Here is a 17,935-nt window from a genome sequence, read left to right on the forward strand (position 1 = left end):
AACTGCAACATATAGAATTCCAAGGCTGAAAGTTTTAGAAGTTGTACTGAATCTACTACTGGAGGACAGCAGATTGTGGAAGCCTGCTACTATCAGAAATTCCAACCGAGGGGCGGGGGGGGGGGGGGGGTGTCTGCAAACATACAGAATTTTGCTCTGTGAAAGCTTACAGATTCATTTTGATGAATGACACAGTCACACAAAGTATGTTCTGCAAAATTGTCTCACCAGTCAATGAAAAGGATAGCTCTTCCAAGGAGGAAAGTTCACTGAAAACCTCCATACTTGCCCTAAAAAGGGAGTCAGAAACTGAGACTACAAGACATTACTCCAAGTCCTTCAACAAGTCTCATTTAGAATATTATTATTTCTTAAAAAGAAACAACAAAAAACCAACAACAACTGAGGCAGTTGTGGGAAAACCCCAAACAAGAGTTACCCGGCTATATGCTTCATTCTTTATGGTTGAAATTCTTCTCAGTGCAGCTGCTGATTTTGAATGCCCGAACAGTGAAAACTCATCGGAGTCCGGACCAGCTGTGTAAGTATGATGCCCATCCAGAGGCTTGGGACAGGGTCTCTTCATCACCTTACAAAACATAACACAACTCATATTGGTTTTAAATATCCAGCCCCAGATTTAAATGACAAGACATAAAGCACAATTCAATCTTTTAGTAAATGACACTATACCTTTAATGTGCATACTTGAGATGATTAGTTTGATTATAATCACAGCAATTACCAACTGTAGGAGAGCTATGTTAGTCTATGATAGCAAAAGACCAGAAGGCATCTGATATCACCTTTACTGATTAACATATTGAATTGAAAGGCATCGCTTTTTGTGAGCTGTGGAGATCCAGCAGAGTTAAGCAAGAAATGTCAAGGATCTGCCATGAAACAGACAGTCGTTTGTTCCATACAGATCGATTGGATAATGATTTTAAGGCACTTTTGCCCAATGTTTTTTTTAAATGAATAAATTGAAAAAATATTGAGAAAGAAAATTACTCTATAGTTAAATGTTTTGAATGATTTGAACATAAGTAGTCACAGATGGCCTCTTAGAAGCATAGTTTAGATTGTACTATTGCTTTTGTTAAATAGTCTTTTTTCAACAGTGTCAAATACAGGAAAACAATGGTTGGAATTAGTTGCAGATATATTCAAACAAATGTTACTATGTGTCCCTTCCATTAGCAAGTTAGTAGCAAAACAGACCGGCATACCTTGAGCAATTGCAACAAGTTTTCCTTTTTCTTCTGGGCTTAGTTGCAACATGGTGTCTATTACTGGAAGAAGTCTCTGTCTTTCACTGCCTGATTTTAGAAATATAAACTGCAATAGAACATTCTTCAAATATTCCAGATTAGCAACAGATTTCTCTCGTTCCTGGTTTCTTTCTAATCGCCTTATTTCACTTTTAAGAAGCTGAGAATGAAAAACAAAACAAAACCCAAAGAAATATATTTCTCAGAAGGAAGACAAGAAAGCAGAAAATTTATCAGGCCAAATTATATTAGAAAAATAGCCCAGAAAACAACAATTCCTAATTAGCTATGTGCCTCAGGCTAAAAGAAATAAAATTCATATTTCCTGATTTCTCATATAATAAATTCCTTTGCAGTCAAATTAACTGAGAACACCAACAATCTTCAAATCTTCCAGGGACTTGGAATATTGCACTGTGTTCCCTTCTGATTTCAAGTGTCCCATCTGATGGGAAAATACACCAGCTTCTCTTGAGTTGTTGGGGAGATAGCATATCTATGGGAGAGGTGGTGGCACAGTGGTTAGAATGCAGTATTGCAGGCTAACTCTGCCCACAGCCAGGACAGGAGTTTGATCCTGACCAGCTCAAGGTTGACTCAGCCTTCCATCCTTCTGAGGCCGATAAAATGAGAAGCCAGATTGTTGAGGGCAATATGCTGACATTTGTAAACTGGTTAGAGGACTGTAAAGCACTATGGGGAGGTGTATAAGTGCTATTGCTATCACTTCTTTAAGCCTTAACAAAATAACTATCATGGCCTGGTTCTGAGGAGGAGTTGAAACCGGGACTGTCCGATGGGGATGGCATGTCTCCCTTGGAATGCAGACTAGGGGCTGAGGACAACGGGGATTGGGGGAATTTGTCTTTGTCAAGAACAACTGTTTGTTTTGGCTTACACCCCGCTGGCTTTGACTCGTGCTCTTGCCTGTGCCTCTGCATATTCCAGCCTCTGTATAGCCAAAGCTCTTTATCAGATGACAAATTTTACATTTTATACATACAATTCCATATCGCATTGAAAACCTGAACCATAATTATTTTTAACATATGTATTCATTTGAAACCCTAATAGATAATAGGCCAGGACCAAATCACGTGTCTTAAATTTTTTTCAAGCTTTGTATGTTGCCAACCTAAGAAATTTAATGTCCATCCCTTTTTAAATACCTTGAAGGATTCTAAACATTATTTAAGAAGTCCATTTCAGAACTCTGTTATGGGCAACTTCTCTTCCCTCTTCCATCCCTTCTGTATTTTATTTGCTTATTCATCCACCAAGTTATCCAGTGGTGCAATTCTTTTTTTTTTTTTTTTTACTACCGGTTATGTGAGCGTGGCTTGGTGGGCATAGCAGGGGAAGGATACTGTAAAATCTCCATTCCCACCCCACTCTGGGACCAGCCAGAGGTGGTATTTGCCGGTTCTCCGAACTACTCAAAATTTCCACTACTGGTTCTCCAGAACCTGTCAGAACCTGCTGAATAACACCCCTTCCTGTGTCCCACTTTTGCCCAACCAACGAAAACATATAACAAGAGAATCACTATTTACAAGAATAGAAGTCAAATGAAGGATGGCATGATAGTAGAGTGTGTGAATTATTGTGTGAATAAGAGCAAAATGTCATCAAATTCACATATACTTTAAATCTAAGTTGAAGCATGGTAAGTACAAGCCTACTAACCTTAATTTGTTCCATTAGGATGACATTGGTTGCTTCTGACTCACGAAGCAATCCACTTAAGTGATCAGCACTCTTTGATGTTGTACTTAACTTTTGGACCAACTCTTGTTTTGTGAGTTCTGCTTCCCATTGTGGAGGTTCTAAAATTGTTTACAAAAAGCAAATTTCTGGTTAGCCCAATACATTTTTTTTAACTATATGGATTCTAATTTATGGCTGTAATAAAAAATAATATGCATTTTACACTTATTTTTTTAAAAAAATTAAAATCCAAATTTCCATTCTTACTGGTGCAAACAATATCAAAAGCAAACCCTTTTTATGAACTTTCAGAATGCTAGTCATCAGTTGTCCGTGTATTACATAATTTACATTAGTCACAACTAGTCAACATTATAAAAATAATATATGAAAATTCTACATGTGTTTAGAATACTATTAATTGGCACCATCAATTTAAGAACAGCAGAGATTTGTAAGACAAGTTACTTTATCACAAAATGAAACTTAGAGGGGGGTTTGTTTACTTCTTTGCTATCTCTAACTGTAGCACAATGTTTCCCAGAATACTCAGGAGTTGACGTCCACACCCCTTCAAATGGTTAAGATTGGGAAACACTGCTGTAATGGGCAATGCAAAAAACCTCCAATCCAAGGTTGATGAAGAAACTTGCACAATGAAAGGCTATTTTGACAAAAATAGCCAGGCCAAGGCCGTTCTCCAAAATTCAAAAAACCGCCCAGCAAAGGAAGCAGTTGAAATCCTGTAAACAAGGTTATTTCCATAGTAATATGTAACCTAATGATTCAGGGGCAGAATAGCCATTACTCCTATCCATACCTCATAATAATTTGTCTACTGGTTATATTTTAAATGCATAGTATATTATATTTATTTTGTTGCTGAGCTATAACGTATTCCAAGTGAATGATTCTGGTAATATGTTAGAAACAAACTCTAACCTCCCATGCCCCACTGTATGGCCATCTTACCAAATTTCATTTCCGGCGTATTGAGAAGCTGTTCTAAGGATGGTACATAGGTACTGGCAGAAGACACAGACTCTGTGTCCGTAGTTTCCATTCCTTCACCTTCTTCTCTAGTTACAGCATGCACATCAAGAAGAGGAAGGTCAGTGCTCCTTCTTTCTCGCAAACTTTTGGTTGGTAGAGTGGAAGGAGCAGAATCTGAAAAGCAAATGAATAGAAAATAATTGAGACTATTATTTGAGAGTTACAAGAGATTATAAAATTATATAATAAAACAGCATCGAAAACACCAAGTTACTTACCACAGAGCTGCTCCAATCACTACTCATTTTTGTTGCAAATGAAGCCATTGCATTAAATTATCAATTATACACAGTAAATTACTCTTTGAGATGCCTCTAACTTTGCTACCTGAACTAAACTGTCTTCAGCTGTTCAGACCATAATAAAACAAGTCACTTGATTTAGTGACAAAAATTAAATTTCACCTTAAAAATGTTTATTTAAATGCATGTGACAACCAAGTGGATTAGGTAGCCTTGTTTGAATCCCCCCCACCCCCAATGAAAAATGGTTCACTGCTTACTTTTGGTGCTTGGTTCACTTTGGAGTTGAAAAAGCTGGGTTTCAACTTTAGATAGCTGCTGTTGTAATGTTTCCACTGTCTTTCTGTGCTCCTCTTGCAGATGTCTGACATGATCCCGGAAACTATTCTGAAGAGCTTCATTCTGGGCTGTCAACTGACTTACAGTCTGTGCATGTTCTGACTTTATTACCACATTTTCAGATTGTATTGTGCAAAGTCTGTAAAATATCCCACCCACCCAAGTTTCAATATTAGAAAAAGTAACAAATACCTGGTACTAAGAGAAAGGAGTAGCTATACCACTGCTGATCATTTCTATAAACAGATTACTTTATTAAGAGATACACCCATTACAGGCATCTAAAGATTATTAATGAAGAAAATATTTGGACATATAATTAAAAACAAATCATGGCTAATCATAAGCCAAGATTAAAAATATATCCTAAAGAAACTTACTTTTCTCGGAGTTCTGCTTCCTTTGCTACAGTCTCTTGAAGAATCTTATTGTGCCTGTCCAGCAATGCATCATGTTCAGACTGCAAAGTCTGAAGGTCTACTACGTTCGTTTGTAAATTATGTTGTGTCTCTTGCAATTTAATCTTCAGCTGTTCTATTACTTTTTCCATATGTTCTCTAAAAGAAAGTAAAGTTCACAAAACATTAGAAAATGTATAACTGCTTCTTTAAAAGTTACAAGTTATTAACATACAGATGAGAAATTTGAACAATTTTGAACAGGAAGCTTCATGAAAAATCTTCTCTCAAGTTGGAAGTGGGTCATTTTGATGATCTTTAAAGTGTTGCACATTAAATGTTTCAAGGCATTTTATTTATTCCCATGATCACTGGGAGTCGGATGGTATATACTTTCAATATTATTTGTTTATTTTCAGGCCTCTAAAACAGCTTATTCTGCATTTTATTGAATATTATCATGGGATCAATGTGGTTTGATTAGTATCATTGCATAACAGAATTGTAAAATAATAGTAAGAGAAATAATAAATGGATTTGGGTTTTCTAAAATATATTCACAAGAATGTATACTCCATGAAATGTACATGAACGAAACTTTCTGCTATTATTATTCTGGAGAACATTTAGATCAATGTTTCTCATGGCATGCTAGCTGGGGAATTCTGGGAGTTGAAGTCCACATATCTTAAAAGTTGCTAAGGTTGAGAAAACTGATTTAGGTAATGGGGATTTTTCTTGATTCCGACCTCTTGGACAAGTGAATCTTTTGGAACCTAATGCATTGCTGTCCAGTTACATTGGTATTATATGAATTTATAGATATAAACTGAATTGTAGCTTTTACAGTTTAATATTTTTTTCTTGAAAAAGAATATGTAGGATCTGGAACACACAAAAATGACATATTTCACATAGATTACAAACAGGTCAACTACTAAAACTGCTTTATGTTGTTTTTTTTAAGATGTGACTTTAGTTGTGGTGAGATTTTCACAGAATAGAAAAGAGATTTAAAAAAAACCTCTGTAAATTTTCTTTTATATTCCTTTCTTGAAAAAAGAACAAGAGGAAGAGCTAACCAGTTCTTTAGCATATTAGCATATTAGCTCATTCAGCCAATTTTAAAGGTAAAAATCGCCAGGCTCAAGGTTGACTCAGCCTTCCATCCTTTCTAAGGTAGGTAAATTGAGGACCCAGTTGTGGGGGCAATAAGCTGACTTTGTATAAATATACAAAAGGATGAAGGCTATTGCTTAGCACATTGTAAGCCGCCCTGAGTCTCCGGAGAAGGGCGGCATATAAATCAAATTAAAAAAAAATAAATAGCCAACTGATTAAATATTCTCTGTTTAAAAAATCAGAACAGAAATTATCCAGACTTTATAAAAAATAGCAGATTCCAGATGATTACTCTTCTATCTTCAAAGAAGATTCTTGAGCCAGGAGCTAAAAATATGATTCAAAGCAAAATTCAACCTATTACATATAAAGCTTACCTTTCTTGTTTGGTCACATCAGTTTCAGATTGTGAAGATTTATTCTTCTGTTTTAATACATTATGAACACGGACTTTGTAGTTTTCAAATTCAGAGGTTACAGCAGAATGTTCTTCCTGCAATGAGACATATGATAAAATGAAATAACTACAGGTAAACCTTGATCTATGATCACTTGTGGCCATTCAAGGCTATGATGGTGCTGAACAAATGGTGGCTATGATTAGTCTTTGGAGATCTGCCCATACCAGCAACTCCAAGATCACCTGATCATTATCTGGCCGCTTGGCAACTGGATCCTACTTATGACTGGCTGCAGCACTCTGATTACTAACCAAAAAGTCAATGGGAAAGCTAGTAGGAAAGATTGCCAGCATCTCTTGAGTTGGCCCTCCCCCCCCCACTCTACCTGACTCCCACTAGCTCTCCACAGACCCTGCCTTACCTGAATTGCACCTCCCACACTCATTTGTTGACCTTCACTGTGCACCCTCTTGCATCATCCCTGACCCTGACCACTGCCCATCCTCCTTGACTCACTGCTTTATGACTTAGTAACAGAAATTCCAGTTCCAATTGCCATCATAAGTCAATAACTACCTATACTTTCTATATAAATAGCTAAGTGACCACTTATTCACTAAAGATGAATTAATTATTTCTCTTACTCTACCTTCATAAGATAAACTATTTGAATGTAATGAATATATGCCTAATTTTATTGGAATAACAGAAAAAAATCTTTTCTTTCAAAACGAATACCAATGTTATTCCACACCTTCCCCATACACCATAAATGATAGAATAAGTACAATGTTATTTGTAACCAAAGTGTACCCAGCTGCTTCACAGGACAATTACTATGCAAGCTAGCACAACAATTTTAGAAGTTCTGATTTTGACATGACGCATTAAGATATAAACCAGCCCCTTTTTAAAGCTACATCCATCAAAAGCCTAGTTATAATTACATTCTGAATCATTCAATTTTGCAAAAGCAAACAAGATTGGAAATTGCACATTGCTCACAAGAGCACTATGCTATAAACAGAGTATCTATCTTTTAGCCTACTGCACTCCACAGATTATTCAAACAGGTCTCCCATAGTACAAATATTTTAGCATATTTTCCATCTGCTTTCCAAAATAGCCTTTGGTAAATAGAGCCTACACTTATCCAACTACTAATATCAAGTACGAAGTAGCTGCTGAAGATGTAAATTGTTTCTTTTTAAATCAGTCCCCACAAAAGGTGAATATTTAAAAGCCATTTTTAAGGTGAATATTTATAAGCCATCTTTTAATACAGTCTTATGAATCAAACCTTGGTAATTTCTGCTCAAAACATATACACACACGGCTTTTTACAGTGCCATACTCTATTTAAGTGCCTTACAAACAAATGAAAGTCACTCCTTGTGTATGCAGCCTTTGGAGAAGAGTTATGATATGTAGGAAAATATACCAAATGCCTATAATAGTGGATATAAGAGATAAATAGTGCATTAATCAGCCTAGTTGTGACAGGCACAGATGATATTTCTTGAAAACAATATATCATGCTGACCATGTTTGAACTCTTCTGCTGCCTTTTAATATACACTCCTCAAAGCTGCCCTTGTGGCATCTATTGCATGGAATCTATTTCTGAGGTCTTCAACACCAGGTTTTTAAATGTTATGAATGGTCCAAATGACAGAATGCAAACCGTGAACAATTAATGTCAGTCCCACCTGGTAGGCCAGACTGGAAAACCTATAAGAAGACCAAAACTACTTTTACTGAGATTGGCTATGTAGGTAGTCCTCAACTTATGACCATAATTGAGCCCAATATTCCTGTTGCCAAATGAAATATTTGTTAAGTGAATTTGCCCCATCTTATCAGCTTTTTTGCCATATCACTATAATTGTTAAGTTAGTAACAAGTTAAGTGAATCTGGTTTCTCCACTGACTTTGCTTATAAGAAGCACACTGCAACCGTCATAAATGAGTCAGTGGCCAGGCGGCCAAATTTTGATCATGTGGTCATGGGGATGCTGCAGTGGTCCGAAGTGTGAAAAATGGTCCTAAGTCAATTTTTTTGGTGCCATTGTAACTTTGAACGGTCACTAAATCAACTGTTGTTAAGTCGAGGACCACCTGTATTAACAGAGCCTCGCAAGTATTAACTGTGCTGTGCCTCCTCCCTCACTTTATGCTCCAGTGAATCAGGGATGCCTCTGCGTAAGTGACTTCTGAATGCTCTGGACTTACTGCTTTCAGCCCCTTTTGTCTAAGTAACAGCACATCTACATTGAGGTCATCTTCCTTACTGTCTAAGCCAGGGGTGTCAAACTCACATCGTCACGAGACGTATCGGGACTCCCCCCCTCACTAAACCAGAAGTGGGTGTGGCAAGTGCGTGACGCATCCGGCCTGTGACCTGGGACTTTGGCAGCCCTGGTCTAAGCTATTGAACTGTTCGCAGAAGAATTGTTAAGAGGCAACCGGACTAAGTTGGCTTGAAATACCTTTGTTGCATTACATTCTTCTTCGAGAGCAGCTACTTTCTGCTGATAAGTACTCAAAACCCGCTGATGCTGCTCTAGTGAAGTCCGCAGATGTTCCTGAATTTTGTGCTTTTCGGAAGTTAGTTCAGACAGCTGAATCTGCAAAAGTACATTTATTTCAATAGAATAATTCTCATTTACTCTGATTTTAAGGCCAATACTAAACTGAGGCTGTATTCATTATTTTGAATTGCAAGCTGATTTATTGATTAATCAAATTTATATATCTGCACATTTCATGAGAATTGACTCGTGACACACAGTGGTGGCAAAAGGAGTTTAATCAAACAAAACTCAAGATTGGCAAGTGCTGCCTCCAAGTAAGCAAATCAAATTGACAAAAGAATGACCGAGAGGCCACTTTTCCTATACAGCACAGGAAAAGTCTCCAAATGATGTAGATGTTGACATGTACGCCACAAAGGGATGCGAATATGGCTGCTGCTGCTGCTTTTTACATACATAAAATGAAAGCTGTCATATTGATGCATGTACAAAATGGCGGCAGTTGTATTTCTACATGCATGCAGACCAGGATTCAAAATGTGCAAAAACCTTGGAAAGGAATTTCTGTGTAATTCAGGAACTGCCTCATACTTCTAGGCCCAGGAATTCCACATGCATCCAGGCCCAGTTCAGGGATCTTCTGTGAAAGGCCTACTGTTCCTTATATTCGGGGCAATTCATCTTTAGCCAAATGTGGGAAAATTTCTCTGAATATCTGAGTTCCAGTTCCCAGAATGAAAATAAATTTTATAGCCAGTGCACCTATCCACAGCATTCCTGGTGATGAAGCAAACATAGTCACACAGTTCAAATTTGTTCAATGAGTTGAAAGAGGAGAGGAAGTTATGATACACATATTCCAAGCAGATATTGGATGCAATATCAATATGGATATAATACTCTTTTTTACTATCTGAGAGGGGGAAATAAGGATCTTGCCTTATAATCTTCCATTTGTTGCTGATTGGCTTCTAGTTCTCCCTTGAAAGATGCCTGAAGTCTTAAAAGTTCATTTTCCTGGAATAAAAAATAATCATAACAACACCATTAAAATATTATTATATACTGTTGTCAGAAGGCAGTAAAGCTGAATTAATAGTGGAAAACACAAACTTACTGCTTGTTTTGAGTCTGCCAACTCTTTTTTTGTTTTTACCAGTAATTGCTTGAGTTTGCCATTCTTTTCCTCGTATTCCTGTACAGAGTTCTGTAAGGATTCTAAGGAACAAAGTAATCCTTGTTGCTGACTTGTTTAGAAAAACAACTGAAATTTAATGAAACATGACTTTCCTACATAGGAGTTGATGCAAATTCTACCTGGATAATAAAGCTTCTCTTTTTTATTGAAAAAAGATTTTTTTGTACTTTTTTATTTTAGTTTACAACAGCAGGTCATATCATTGGACAAAAATTTGCAAAAAAATTCAATGATCTGTTTTAACAACAGAATTGTTAGTGTAAAGTTTATTTAATAAGCATTTAACTGATTAGACAATATTAATCATTGCAACAATAATAATTGTGGGAACATATATTCTGTCTGTTAACAGGTTACTGAGTTGCACTGTATTAAAATATGCCAGTTTTATAGCACATTATTTTGAATCAAATACAAAGTCTTCTTGAACTGATATATATCCTTCTATAGGCAGAAATGGAAGCTTAAATTCTAAAAAGCTGCTTACTGATTTCTTCCTGTAGAATTTCTTTCTTTTGATTTTGTATTTTAATTTCTTGCTCGAGATCTTCAATTCTGCTACTTTTGTCGGTAATGTTTTGATTAAGTTCTTTTACAAAACGCTCATAATCAGCTATTTCCATATCCATCAATGTGCTTTGGTGAGCATCCTGTATATTAAAACATTCAGCATCATATAAAATTAAAACATGCAATTTTAATGTTATTCCTTGTCTAGAAGTCATTAGCTATTTCTCTCATATGCTAAATTACTGTAGTTTTCAGACTATAAGACTCACCTGAGTATAAGACGCACCCTTAGTTTTTGGGGAGGAAAATAAGAAAAAAGCTGATTGGGGGTAGATCGGTTTCCCGGAATACCCCCAATCAGCTGTTCTCAGAGGTGAACTTTAGCAACAGGTTCATTGGTTGTGAGCTCTGCGCCTTGCTTTTTTTTCAGCCTCTCAAACGGAGGTTTCAGAGGCTTTTTTCAGCTGGGCAGGGCTACATTTGGTGTAGAAGATGCACCCAAATTTTCACCCTCTTTTATGGGGGAAAAAGGTGCATCTTATACTCTGAAAAATACAGTAACATGCTATCGTTCACATAAAAGTTAGGATTCTGAAACTATCAAAACCAAACAATATCAAAAGATGACAAATATTTAAATAGAAGTATGACAAGCAAATAAACCACTCATCTACCTTCTTTGCCAATTCTAGCTCTTCCAAAACTTTCTGAAGATGTTTCTTTTCTTTCTGTAGTAATGTCTGATATTCTTCTGCTTCTCTGACAGAGTTAGCATGGTCCTGCAAAAATAGTTTGTGCTCTAAATTCAAATAATAAAAATAGTTGTTTTATTTTCTGCTTTTTTAATTGTGCTGTTTACCTTTATTTTTTGTTCTTTTAGAAGCTTTTCAGCTTCAAGTTCCTTATCAACTTTTGCTTTGGCTTTCTGGATTTCTAGCAGTTGGGTTTCTAACAGCTTGACGTTAGTCTGAAGAGTCTCAACACGAGTCAAGAGGTCTTCATTTGCAGAATGCCACTGTTCTTGCTAAAATAGAGAAGTAATACAATTATGATGGCAAACCATTATTCCATTCTGTATATGGAAACTTTTAACATTTAAATATTTGCACTGCCTGAAGCTAAGTTTCCTACTAATTTTCCATCAAGAGCTGCGAAAGCTTGCTTAGCAGAACAGAAAATTCTCTTTAAAAAAGAAAAATGAGAACAGTCAAGACAGCACTTCAATAAGCTTTCCACAGACATTTGGTTACTTACTAGTGACAAGAGAGACCTGGACTAAAAAATCAGAAATCTATTGTCAAAGGTTGTTCTTACATTGGAGCTTTAAGTAGCAGTCTGTTTTCCCAATTTCTCTCTCCATTTCTTCCACTTTAATTTTATCTTCTGCTCTGCAAATGCTAATAGCATTTATTAATAAATGTATTTATTATATATGTTACTAAAAAAATACCTGCTGAACTGAATTCTCCAACTGTTTGGTCAGGTCATCAATCTGACGTTCAAAATTACGAGCTCGAGTCTTTTGAAAATCCAGTTGTTCTGCTTGCTTGTCATATTCTAATAAAAGATTCTTGGAAAGCACATGTAATTTAAAACATTGTTGGAAGAGATATAGGTCCATAGTGCATTACACATGTACAAGGGAGATGCATCTTTTTCTTTACCCCATCACCATGTTAGACAAATTGACTTTTTACCCCAAAGGAAATAAGTCTATATTTTATTTTCTGTAATCTTGTGTGAAAACTATATTGATGGAACACTAGCATGCTTCATAGAAAAACACCAGCTTCGGCATCATATTTATTTCTAAAAATGCCTCCAATTGTATATATGATTGTTGCTCAATGACTTCTGGGTCCAGTAAAAAGTGGAAAGAGATAGCATTTGGGGGGACATCTATGTTTTTTTGCTGATGAATGGATATCTGGTATATGATTGTATCACACCAGGACAGCTTTTTGGCGAGGATGCTTTTAATATGTTCTCAAAATTCTACTTGCATATACTGGACCAAAGCAGCTGCCTGTTCCTGAAATACACCTGGTAAAGATGAAGACATTTTACCTTATAGCTCTCAGCTCCCTGAATGATGTCTGCCATTGAAGACGAGAGTTGCTCTTTTTCTGATTTTATTAATTCTAGCTCTTCTCTAAGGGACTGTACCTACAGGCAGAAAAAAAAATGTTAATCATAGTGGCAAAGATGATCTCTACCAAATAGAAGGATGTATTTTTCACTGATCCACTTTTTCTTTTAAATATCCCACAGCACTTCTGCAGTCTTTCAAAGACTTTCCAATTCTACAGGAGCATTTTTATAATTTAGGGAGAACCCAAGATATAAGAATGTTCTATTCAATGAATATCTTTGGCCTATTAAATTCTGACTCTCACTCAAAGTCTTAAAATTATAATCAATACATTTGCTATCCAAAGTAATGCATCTAGCTCTTTCAACATGAAAATCTTCAAGTGGAAAATCTATAACAAAGTTTGTGTGTATATGTATGTATATATGTATGTATGTATGTATATATGTATGTGTATACACACATACCATGTTTCCCAGGAAATAGGACCCCATCTTATATTTTGGGGGGCTCCAAAATAAGCACTAGGGCTTATTTTCAGGGAAACACGATTTCAGGGTGATTAGCCTGTCTGATTCCCTGTCCAAGCAGCAGGCGGAGGCAAAGGGGAGGAGGCAGGCGATCCGAGCATGCCACAGGGTGCAGGAAAGCCAAATATGTGAACATAAGCCTCCTGCTCCAGCCCACCAACTCTTGGTTTTCACATGGCCCATGCGACGCATCTGGATTGTCTGCCTTCCCCCGGGTCTCTGCCCGGGGAAATCTGCTGCTGGTGCCGCCGCATGAAGATGAGCCTTATGTGGCTGGCCGCCACTCTGGTCCACCGACTCTCAGCTTTCCCGCAGCCCTGTTTTATTTTATGTAGGCAATGCTGTGATATGAATGAAGGGGAATATATGTGTCCCAAAATAATGTTGCAGGATCCAAACTGGGTTGGTCACCGGGACCAGCGGTTTTGTTTTCCAAGCTTTTGGACTCACGAGGGTGCTAGAGAGAAGTTCCCTAAAGATGGGCTCCAGTATGAATCCGAAAGCTCAGAAGACAAAACTGCTGATTCCTAGATTGAACACAGTGATATTTTCAAGAACGTCTATTGACTTGAAACAGCATCGAAGTATTTTGAAAGTTTTTTATGCTTCACGTACCTTATTCTGGTCTTTGACAATGAAGATTTGATTTTAATTAAAAAAAAATGTTTGAAATTATTTAAATAGAGAGCAAGTAATTGATTATTTTAGAAGTTAAAAAAAGAACACTTCTAGAGTTGTCCTTAAGATGTATTTACAAAGCCAGTTCAAACAGAATAAAGAACTGATAAAATATACTGCTCAAAAAAACAAAGGGAACACAAGCAGAAGACATCCGAGATCTGAATGAATGAAATAGCCTTATTAAATACTTTGTTCTTTACATACAGTAGTTTATACACTGCTCAAACAACTAAAGGGAACACAAAACTACTGTATGTAACGAACAAAGTATTTAATAAGGCTATTTCATTCATTCAGATCTCGGATGTCTTCTGCTTGTGTTCCCTTTGTTTTTTTGAACAGTGTATAATTCCAGCAAATTCTACTGAATGTTCAGACTACTGTTACTGTGTGCTCACTGCAAAATCAACTGAAAACTTGCCATCAAATTCACATGCATAAATGTGTGTAAATTAAGAAACAAGAGAGCAACTAAAGCCAGATGTTCAGATAAGCTCATCATTTACCCTTTAAAAACAATAAGATAAAAGCAGGCCTTAGAAACTTTATATTGTGCCAGGATGACATTTATTTATTTATTTATTATTTGATTTCTATACCCACTCATCTCAACAAATGACTTTGGGCAACTCACAATTCAGAAAATATATTACAATTAAAATTATTAACTTTACTTTTAACATATTGTAATTACCTTACCAATGTAAATGTAATTTGTAGTGTAATGTAATTACATTGCCAACACTTCAACTGAATGAAAGTGCAGAGGTTTCTTTTGGCAACTTACCTCTTTCCTGCTAGAATCCAATTCTTTCCTCAATTTCACAGCAACAGCTTTAATTTTATTTATTTTTTCTTCCTTCTCTTTCAGCTGTTGTTCCAAATTTACTAAAGCAAACCAAATTAATATTTTAAAACGTAAAAGCAAAAATCTTCCTATAGTCAATAACTGTATTTAAAAAAATTCATTTCATTATTTGTATCACCATTTAAACTGTATGCTGTATTTAGTAACCATTTCAATGGACTTCAGTTTGAAATGGTCTAAGGTTCAACAATTACTTAGCAGCACCAAATTCAACAACAAATAATGCATATCTAATATATTAAGTGTGTGGTAGAATTTTTCAGTCAACAAATTGAAATAAATTAAGTGATCACAATCTGTCTTAAATGCCAAACTACTAAATTCTTTTTAATTTTTTTTAGAAAAATGTAATGTTCAATATTTGCCTGAAAGCCTGTTATTTAAATTATCCTTTGCATGAGCTTTGTCAATTAAGCATATTTGCTCTCAAGAGCATTATACTAAAACTATAATCGGAAGCCTGTAATTTAAGGCAGATGCAAAGTTTCTTGCTTCGCAGAGACTGGTAGGGTATTACTCCATATAACAAACTCTAGAAAAGCATTTAATGATTTCTGTACAAACTCTTTTGAGCAGTCAAAAATAAAAGAAAACAAAAAGATTTAAAAAGAAAGCAAACAAAATGCATACAAATTACCTATTTTCTCTGTTTCTGGTAATTGCTGATCACGATCAGCAGAAGACTTCTCCACAGACTCCTGCATTATAAAAAAAATAAATAAGATGGGCATTTCAGCAGATGATTTTCCTGTTGCTTAGTGAGGGAAAGGAAGCAAATTCTAGAGATAGAACATCCCATCATAATCTTAACATAAAATGGTCAGACTGGTCAATTTTTTGTTTTTATACAATAAAAAAAACCCAGCAGGATGATTTACAGGTACTCCTCAATTTACAGCAGGTTATTTAGTGACTGTTTAAAGGCACTGAAAAAAATGACCTGTGATTGTTTTTCACACTTACAACCATTGCAGCATCTCCATGGACACACAATCAAAATTCAGAATCCTGGCAACTCACTCATATATATGACAGTTGCAGTATCCCAGGGTCATGGGATCACTTTTTGCGACTTTCTGACAAGCAAAGTCAATGGGGAAGCTAAATTTACTTAACAACTATGTTACTAATTTAACAGCTGCAGTGATTCGCTTAACAACTGTGGCAAGAAAGGTGATAAAATCAGATAAAACTCACTTAACAAATTTTTCATTTAGCAACAGAAATTTTGGGCTTAATTGTGGTCATAAGTAGAGGACTACCTCTACTTGGCATGAAAGACTTCTACATAAATGGTAGACATTACCATTTGGGCATTATTAAATTATAAAAAATGGGCATTGGTCTTACCTTAAATGCCAGATTTCTTAAGTGGGGTGACATTGTCCAGATGAGGGTTGTATCAGTCGGATCTGATGCTGGCTGAGTCATAATTTTTGACCACTCCCCTTGCTCCTCCCCTTTCATGCTCAGTTTTGACGAAGGAAGGCCACCAGAAGTATCTCCAACAGGAACCATCGTTATCAGGAGGAAGTAAATCGGTCCAACGGGACAACTGGAAAAAAACTACTGAACAAGAACAATAAACTGTACAGGCACTGAGACAGAGGGAGGGGCTGGACAATGTCACCCCACTCAAGAAATCTGGCATTTAGGATTGAAAGAGAAGTTTTAATGATCCAATACAATTTTACAGAATATGCAATTAGACTGAGAGGTTTGCAGGAAGATGACAGAGATGATTTAAGGAAGATATCTTCTGAAATTCTGGCTGGGATTTTAAAGGTTCAACCTGATGAAGTGTTTTGCAGGATTGACAGAATTTATAGAATAAACTCCTGGTTGGCAAAACAAAGGCAATTGCCTAGAGATGTGGTGATTTATTTTACAGACAAAGAAATTAGAAATAATATTGTCCAGAATTCTTATGACTCTGCTTTGCAATTTCGTGGAAGAAAGATTGGGATTTTTAAGGAACTCCCACCCAAGATGTTAATGGAGAGGAAGAAATTTGGTTTTCTAGTGAATGAGTTAAAAAAAAGGAATATTCTATTTAGGTGGGACGTCCCAGTTGGTTTAATATTGAGACATCAAGGAGTAAGATACCAACTGGATACAGTCGAAAAAGCGGAAGAATTTTATCAAAAAATTTTAAAAAAAAATTTAACATCTTTAGGCATAACACAGGACAAGCAAAAGGAGTTGGAAATAAAGGGAAAACATCAAATTACAGAGGCTGTGGTAGATAAACTGTCTTTGGACTCCTTGGATACCCCAGCTGGACTGTCTATAAATTTGAGAGCAGTGTCATCTGATTCTAATGTGATGAACTATCAACTTACAGACAAGTGCGTAAATCAACCAGTTGATATACAAGTGAAGGAAAAGACATATGAGATAATAAAACAAAACCAACAAGATCAATTTACAAAGCAGAATGACAACCGATCAGCTGATACACAACTTGTAGGAAGGAAATCTGGATGGAAATGCAACCCGCAAAAGAAAAAGAAAAGAAACAGATCTCGTAGAAATAGTAGTTTCTAAACCAAGCAACAGTGAAGCCAGGGATTTTAAAAAAATAAATGAATATGTGAAAAGATATTGGAGGCGAATTATCGTTTAATACTATCTTGAGGAAAGTGGCAGATCTCTGCAATGCCGTGATTTTGGGATGTGGAAAGAGCCTTACATTGTTGGATTTGAACTATCTATTTTGGATTTCTTTTACCGATAAATATATTATATCTATTTTGAGTTACAAGGCAAGAGAGTCATGCTGGGGCATGCAGAAGATCTGGCTGTTACCCACAAAGATGATGGGGATTTATAATCCTGATGAAAACCACAATTACAACTATATGGAATATAATTATAATGTCACTCGGGTGGTTGTTTTTATTTTTATATATACATGAGGATATTCATTATTGATGGGGGCAGAAGATGACTGAAGATTTTGAATAAACTGTTGCACCAGGATGCT

General features: G+C 36.1%; 1 protein-coding gene across 1 annotated transcript in view; it reads right to left on the bottom strand.

The window, feature by feature from the left end:
- Positions 1-347: 347 nt before the first annotated feature.
- GCC2 (GRIP and coiled-coil domain containing 2) overlaps positions 348-17,935 on the bottom strand; it is a 34,539-nt gene continuing 16,951 nt past the window's right edge. Inside the window, exons 7-23 of the mRNA XM_070943240.1 lie at positions 15,587-15,647; positions 14,869-14,969; positions 12,846-12,944; positions 12,229-12,348; positions 11,638-11,802; positions 11,453-11,557; positions 10,756-10,918; positions 10,188-10,288; positions 10,010-10,087; positions 9,026-9,163; positions 6,513-6,628; positions 4,996-5,172; positions 4,537-4,754; positions 3,954-4,148; positions 2,961-3,100; positions 1,233-1,434; positions 348-589 (exon numbers count right to left, since the gene is read on the bottom strand). Coding sequence (XP_070799341.1) covers positions 519-589; positions 1,233-1,434; positions 2,961-3,100; positions 3,954-4,148; positions 4,537-4,754; positions 4,996-5,172; positions 6,513-6,628; positions 9,026-9,163; positions 10,010-10,087; positions 10,188-10,288; positions 10,756-10,918; positions 11,453-11,557; positions 11,638-11,802; positions 12,229-12,348; positions 12,846-12,944; positions 14,869-14,969; positions 15,587-15,647 — 2,250 coding nt within the window. The 3' untranslated portion in view covers positions 348-518. The remainder of the gene's footprint in view (positions 590-1,232; positions 1,435-2,960; positions 3,101-3,953; positions 4,149-4,536; positions 4,755-4,995; positions 5,173-6,512; positions 6,629-9,025; positions 9,164-10,009; positions 10,088-10,187; positions 10,289-10,755; positions 10,919-11,452; positions 11,558-11,637; positions 11,803-12,228; positions 12,349-12,845; positions 12,945-14,868; positions 14,970-15,586; positions 15,648-17,935) is intronic.

This window comes from Pituophis catenifer, unplaced genomic scaffold, assembly GCF_029215685.1.
Source record: "Pituophis catenifer annectens isolate HBS135680 unplaced genomic scaffold, rPitCat1.0.hap2 SCAF_4, whole genome shotgun sequence".
NCBI classification, from domain to species: Eukaryota; Metazoa; Chordata; class Lepidosauria; order Squamata; family Colubridae; genus Pituophis; species Pituophis catenifer.